Here is a 7,601-nt window from a genome sequence, read left to right as displayed (position 1 = left end):
TACGGTATTTTACTATTGTTTAATGCAGTTGTAATAATATCTGTAATATATCAATATTTTAGGCTTTTATATCATAACAAACTTTATGTATCTAAAATGTATAATCGAAGTTTGCAAACTGAATCATCTGTTATACAATATTTTCAGAATAATGAAGAAAGATTAGGTATTATTCATTGTTTTATTAAACTTTTAAATTGTAATCAACCTTTTTGTAATTGCTGTCATCAACATTATGCGGTTATTTGTGAAATTCTTAAACATGATATATTTGTCACTACGGGTTATCAATTTGAGTATTCTACTGCACAATTTTTGTATAAATGTTATGTAACAAATAATTTCTATGTTATTCCTGTTAATGCTCTTATAACATCTTGTGTTTATGTAAATTTTGATAATTTAACATATGTTGTTTTACCAATTAATAAAAAGGAACTTGAATAAAATTATTCGTTACTTCTCTTTTAATTGTCGATTTAATTTTATTTAGCATTTGTATGACATATATTTTTGCCTCGGGGTATAGCGTTAAAATTAAATCTGTAGAATTAAAAGTTTAAAAGAGGAGTTAATAAGTATAATATCATTAAAATAGGTTTTATTAGCTGTGGAATATCTCAGTGTCAAAGCAGCATTAAAATTTTGGGAGCATTGTAGCTTCAAAGTAGTATTAAAATAAAATGTATAGAATTAGAGGTTTAAAAAAGAAGTTAATAAGTGTAATATTATCAAAGTAGGTTTTCTTTAGGTTATAGAGTATCTAAGTAGGTGCAAACTATCCTTAAGAATGTCAAAGTAGTATCAAAATTTCGACTCGGGCTCGTTCGAGAACTAGAATCGGCGATTTCAATTTTTGCGTACCCCTTAACGTACTGCTAGGTTTTTGCGAGGATTACAAACACGTGGTGATAAACGCGCGACACGAACTCATTCTGATACGTTCCCGAACCGACGCTAATTGCATCGTCACGAAACCGGAACGTCACAAGAATCCTACGATTACTCTGTTAAAAGTGCAATGGCGAATGCCGCACGTGGTGCTGAACGACGTCAATAAATTGTCCTTTTTACGAACGTTGGAGAGCGGACGACACCTAAGTATGGGCTTCCGCTCGTGGGATTTGTACGAGTACCCTTTGCTCCAAACCACGAACAGGCATTCGTGGGCTGTGGAAGCAGCGACGCAGCTTGAGAAACCGCGATACGTCATTTTCGCGCTACAAACCGGGAGGTCCAACAACTTATTGAAACACGCCTCCGAGTTTGACGACGGTAATCTCACTAATGTGAAACTGTACCTTAATTCAGATTTTTATCCCTACGACGATATGAACTTGGATTTTGAGAAGCGTAGAACGGCCATACTGTACGAGATGTACGCGAAATTTCGAAAGTCGTATTACGGATGCGAGCGAGAGAACGCGCTTCTAACGATGGAAGAATTCGACAAATGGGGCCCGTTCGTGGTCATCGACTGTTCTCGTCAGAACGAATCCGTCAAAAGCGCCACCGTAGACGTTCGCATAGAGTTCGATTGCAAACGTAATATAGATTCCAATACGACGGCCTACTGTCTCATCATCCACGATCGCGTGATCGAGTACAATCCGCTGACTAACATAGTCCGCAAGATCGTGTAAAGGAAAACAGAAGAAGAAGAAGAAGAAGAACGTATCTATTCGTCTGACGAAATCGCGATAAGCTGCAGGTTCAAACAGAGTGGGGGTGGCGACTGACCGTACAGAGAGACGATGTCCGCCGACCGCGACGTACCGATATTCGTGGATCTGCAGGGATTCGTTATCCGCGAAAAGTTCACAGTTAAAGAAGTGGCCGTGCTCAGAGACAAAAAGGAACTGATTCACTACGTGTTTCGCGCGCCATTGGCGTGGAATCTTCTAACAAGAGCGGAAAAATCGCGGGCGTGCTGGTTGACGGCGAATCATCATGGTTTCAAATGGAACGATGGAGACGTGAATTACGTTCGGGCGAGAACGATCATCCGAAGCGCCGTGTGCGATAGACTGAACTGCGAGACGCTCAAACTTGTTTACGTGAAAGGCGCTGAAAAAAAAGGATGGTTGGAGGAGATTCTCGGCGACGCCGTCGGTGAGTTCAACGTTAAGATCGAGTCGATGGACGTCGAATACGAGGACATCGGTCGACTAGAGACCCTCAGTGCGATCCGATCTTTCCTCTGCAGACGCCACGCGAGGAACTGCGCCATGGAGAACGTGTGCAAGTTACACGATTGGTGGGCGGAACATCGCGCGCGTCTCGACATTCTGTAACGCTTTTTATTGTATTATAAAAATGAGACAGCCGTGTTGTAGTTAAGATAATGTATTTTTTTTCTACATATTACATTTTTTTTGTAGAGTAGAGGGTGGTTCTACTGGGGGCCCCTGACGGTATGATGTACCTCTGTAATGAAAAAAAAAAGTTAAATAAACGTGTATCTTGATAAAAGAATATAATAATAAGTCTTTTTTTCAAAAACATTATTAAGACGTGCATGTTTGCGATATATTTAAACGCCGCTTTCATGTATGACGTTCCTCGTCTCCTTTGTAACTCCGGGAATCTTCCTCAAATCGTCCGCCGCTTGATCCAATAACTGACGCACTAATAGTCGCTTGCGATCCGTACGCGACAGTGGTCAGGATCTGAGATCGCAATTTCGCGTATTTCCACCAATCACGTCTCTCCTTGTTCGCGATATCCTTGATGTCGTAGACGTCCAGACGGATCAACTGTGATCCGATCTCCCCGGGGGACCTCACGGTAAGCATCCGTCGATCTTTCATCTTCGATATATGCTGCGGAATACGATCGAGATCGCGACCAGACTCCGTCAGGTCGAACAACGCGTCGAGCCCGCCGCCGCCGCTGCATCCTGCCTCGTCCTCCTTCTCGTCTCGCTTCTCCACGCTGTACGAATGATCCGTCGAAACCGCGGCGGGGATATCCCCTCCCGCACCGACGCGTAAACTTTTGACGTATCTATCGTGATAATTAATCCATTCGTAAAAGGTATCTTGTGTCATTAGATCACTCACTAATGATGAATACAACTTCGACGGAAGTCGATTACGAATAAAATTATACATTTCATTCACGAAACAGGTAGGACTCTTAGGACCTTCCTTCAGCCACAATTTATGGAGCTCTGTCAGCACGCTCTTTATGTTGCTGCCCTCGCGCATACGACGTACGTCGCAATCGGTTTGCTTCTGATTCGTAGTCGTCAGGTACTTCGAGACGCTTGCGAGCAACGGTCTCAAATTCTGCGACGCCGAACATTCAGGATTCCAAATTTCGCGCAACAGATCGAGCAAAGCAAAATTGACCGACTCGATATCCGTCGAGGTGCGTTCGACTTCTACGACCTGATCCTCGAACGGCTCGTCCAACAACGACATTAGAGCCTCCTTATCTTTCATTTGACTCTCCATGGCACTATTTCTCTCCATACAGATGTACCGCGCGAACTACGAGCGTCAACGTTCTCGCACCTTCACAAACTTCAAACTGACGATTGCGCAAGGATTCGCGTTGTCTCGCCCTTATCGCTCGGCGAATGTCAATAGGTCAGAATTCGCGTTCTTCCCGCGTTTATATAGCGCTCGATAACGATTCGACGGCGGATGTACGGGGTCAATAGGGCAGCAGATAACTCTGGAAATAGCTTTAAAAGATAACCGCGATCACGCAAACGGAAACGATCTCCGACGACAACGACGACAAAATGTTGCGTACGTTGTTGAAATTGTTTCTGTCCGTACGATTATTGCAATGTAGATTTCAGTAATTATTATTAAAATATAACCTTCGCAAACTTCAAACTGACGATACAATTGCGCGAGGATTCGCGTTGACTCGCGCTTATCGCTCGGCGGATGTCAATAGGGCAGCAGATAACTCTGGAAATAGCTTTGAGAGATAACCGCGATTGACCTAGAGGGAAAATTCGGAGTGGCCCGCCCCCTCGTGCCGCGCCGCGCGAAAATGGTGGCGCCCCTTGCTGCCCCCACTATCCCGGGTTAGAAAAGCAGCGGCGGGGCGGCCCCCGTCTGCCGACGCCATTCCCTCGCCCACCGCTTACGGCGGCTCCCACGCGTTTCGCTTTCTGCCCCCGACCCGCCGTCAAGTCCGCCCGGTTTCAAATCCCCTATAGTATGGCTACTATTTTGTATTCGCGACATTTTTTGCGAATGATTTTTTCTATATTTTTTAAAATATTTATGGTTTGCTTCCTGAGCATCTTCAGATAATTGTCCTATTGGTACGATAGCATTATTTATAATATCACTGCCATGAATCAATAATTTGTGGACTGAGACTGGCATGTAGTACCATAGGTATAATGATACAAATAATTCGGCAGTTCTAAAAGCATAGGATTCGAATTCCAACACGTTAATCCTATTACCGCTAGCGATTACTTGCAACAAAACTCCAAATCGAGTTATTAAGTTCTTATCTAAACCTGTAATGGCAGCTGATAATTCTGGATTAGCAAACAATTTTCTAGCCGTGTTGCCATCATTAGATGTACCTTTTCCTTGTTTCACGAAGTCTATTAAAAGACCTGCTTTTGTTCTGAAGGCAGTCTGTATCTCTCTTTTTCTTTGCTCGACTTCTCGTTTATGTCTCTCATTCCTTGCTGACCAACATTTGATATTAATTTTATACGAAATATGTAATAAGCATTCGAAACAGCAAATCCAGCAATGTAATCGTAATTGTAATGTAATTGTAATCGTAACGGCTAGCTATCTATTTTGACTTCAAATTTTTCGTGAAATTTATGATTTTTCGTTTTAATGGTTCCAACGCGAATTTGGGTAATTCAGTATCAATACATGATATTATGTGGCTTATTAAAGCCTCATAGTTTGATAAATCAAGATTATTTGCATACAATTAAAAAGTTGACGATTCGTCCGGAAACTTTTTATTTTGCGAGCGTGTTAAAGTATAATCTTCTATATATTGTATATATTCTATATATTTTTTACTGTATCCTAAAAAAGACGCAAAGTGAATTGTATAAAGCAACGACAAAAATCAAAACTTTCAAAATCAAAAAGTCTTTAATCGACTACTGATCGAGAGACTGACGAAAAGTTCTTATCTCCGCTGTTTTTATTTTCTTCCCTCCCCTCCCCTCTCTCTCCCCTCCCCTTTTCCTCAAGGAAAACGAATAATTTAACGTAGAGCAATCTTATTGGCCCATGGATTTACAGAATGCGCAGTACTCCAGATACATTTATCCAATAATACTTATCATATTGCTATTATATTAATTAATGTAATTAATCGTTATAAAATAGCAATATTTAAACAAATTATATATCCCCCTTCGTCTTTCTTTTATGAGAAAATAGACAACCATATTCACTCGACATGATCGAACGTCGTCCATTGAGCTATTCATGGACGACGTTCGACTATGTCGAGTGAACTTTAAGGTCAATTATCTCAAAAAGGGGGACGAAGGGGGATGAATGATCATATATGGCCAAAAACTAGACACTTTGCCCTATCAAATGGCGCAGAGCAAACCTTAATCCATTCTAATCCACACACTTTCTTCCTGTTTGAATAATGAAGTAAGAAATTTTTAATAGTCGAATATGTCGTGTATATTTATTAATATATAATAGTACTCAAATGACATAAAACTAAAATAAATGTTTTTTGAACCTTAATAAATAAGTTATGATAAGCATTTAACTCATATTTGCAATTATACTTTCGGCGGAGACTTTAAAAAATAACCTATCAAATTACTAGAATTTCAGTATTCACGAAAATGTCATACTTTATCAGATCATTTTGAGGAAATAACAAAGGTTAAAATCAATTATAAGCACATTTATTTATAGTTTAGGATATATATTAACATAAAATTTCGTCAAAATTTGAATTATACGTTTTTCATTTTTTCGTCCAATATCCGGTTTTTGATAGATTCGCTCCACTGTGTGGCGTGAGCGTTGCAGGCCGGCCTCTGGGAGTCCCAAGGACTACAAATCTGATTATGGCCCCGAAGGATGATTCCTCTACTAAATACATCACGTCGAGGGACACTAGAGTGGCGCTACAGAAAGCCATCAGACCATCGGACTTCAATCTAAAAGTCAAAAGCATCACGTCCATAAAAAATAATGGAGTCCGCATTGAGGCTCTTTCTGTGGACTTGCATAAAATGAAAGATTTGATAGAACTTAATAATGCCGGCGTAAAACTTGAAGAAGACAGAAAGATCAATCCTAGACTGCTTATCCAAGGAATACCTTGTAACTTGACTCGAGATGAAATCAGATCAGAATTTATAGCGTTGAACTTGAAATGCTTAGACGCTACAGAGGTAAAAATAGTCTATATTTTCCCTCTGAAGAAGGACCGCCGTACCACGAGCTGCGTAATCGAGGTGACCCCTGACATACGTTCATATTTGATGGGAAACGGACTGGCTTTTATCAACCACTCGGCATGCAGAGTCTCGGACCACGTCAGAGTGCTTCAGTGCTACAAGTGTTTGGCCTTCGGTCACTTTGCAGAGCACTGCCGGTTTTCTCCGCTTTGCGGCCATTGTGCTGGTGAGCACGAAACCAGGAGCTGCTCCAACAGGAATGCGACTCCTGTGTGCGGAAACTGTAAGAGATGGACATCGCAGGAAGTGCAGCATTACTCGGCATTGGATAGCAGACGTTGTCTAATTCTTAGGAAAAGAATAGCAGAAAGAACTAGGTAAATCTGAAAAAAAAAGAAAAAAGCAGAGCTGGGAACAAAATTAAATCGGCGGGGAATGAGAAAGATGAAAAGAGTTCTGCAAATTTTAAGAAGAATTCGGGTTTCAGGACGAGATTTGGGCGTGAGGAAAAGGAGTGCTGGCAGTGCGGTGCCAAAGGGCACTTTCGGTCGGAGTGCCCTTCTCTAACTACGGAAGAGAAGGGAAACTCGGAATAGCCGAGCTCAGCGGGGCATGTTCGGCTCAGGGGTGCAAAAGCCCTGCGAAATTAAGTAGGATAAGTAGCGGGTTAAGTGATTTTTCTTTTCGCGGCCGAGTTAATGGCCGGACTTGCGTCTTTAGAATAGATACGGGCTCCGATGTGTCGGTACTTAGGGAAGATTTGTTAGGTCCTTTGAAATCACCCACTCCTGTAGAGAGATATTTCTTGACCTATCCAACGGGAGAAACGGTTCCTGTAAAACATAGAGTGGTGGTTGGAATCGAAATAGGGAAATTTTCTTTGGATTTTCCGGTAATCATAGCGGCCATAAAAAACGAGTGTATTCTAGGAGCGGACTTTCTTTCAAAAATAGGGGTAGGAAGCGTTTTCTCTTCGGTTTTTGAGGAAACGGTGTCAGAGAGTCAAGAAAACTTTTTCTGTTCGAATTTGTAGTTTTGATAAAGGGATTCCTTCTTTTCTTAAAGAATTCTTTGAGAAAAATTCCGAAACTCTCAACGCTTCTCAAAAAGAGCAGTTTGCTGAATTGGTGATCGAGTTTCAAGATGTCTTTTCGGAAGATGTGGTTGCAGGAAATTGCTCCGTCGTTGAGCATGCTATTAGGGTGAAAAATTCTTC

General features: G+C 41.3%; 1 protein-coding gene across 1 annotated transcript; it reads left to right on the top strand.

The window, feature by feature from the left end:
- Positions 1-1,103: 1,103 nt before the first annotated feature.
- LOC112453232 lies at positions 1,104-1,643 on the top strand. The gene has a single exon (XM_025013851.1). The coding sequence runs from the start codon at positions 1,104-1,106 to the stop codon at positions 1,641-1,643; it is 540 nt and encodes a 179-aa protein (XP_024869619.1).
- The last annotated feature ends 5,958 nt before the right edge of the window (positions 1,644-7,601 follow it).

The sequence above is a fragment of the Temnothorax curvispinosus genome, unplaced genomic scaffold (genome assembly GCF_003070985.1).
Source record: "Temnothorax curvispinosus isolate PA1 unplaced genomic scaffold, ASM307098v1 QBEX01004193.1, whole genome shotgun sequence".
Lineage (NCBI taxonomy): Eukaryota > Metazoa > Arthropoda > Insecta > Hymenoptera > Formicidae > Temnothorax > Temnothorax curvispinosus.
The sequence above is the reverse complement of the archived record's forward strand: the minus strand, read 5'-3'. Positions and strand labels throughout refer to the sequence as shown.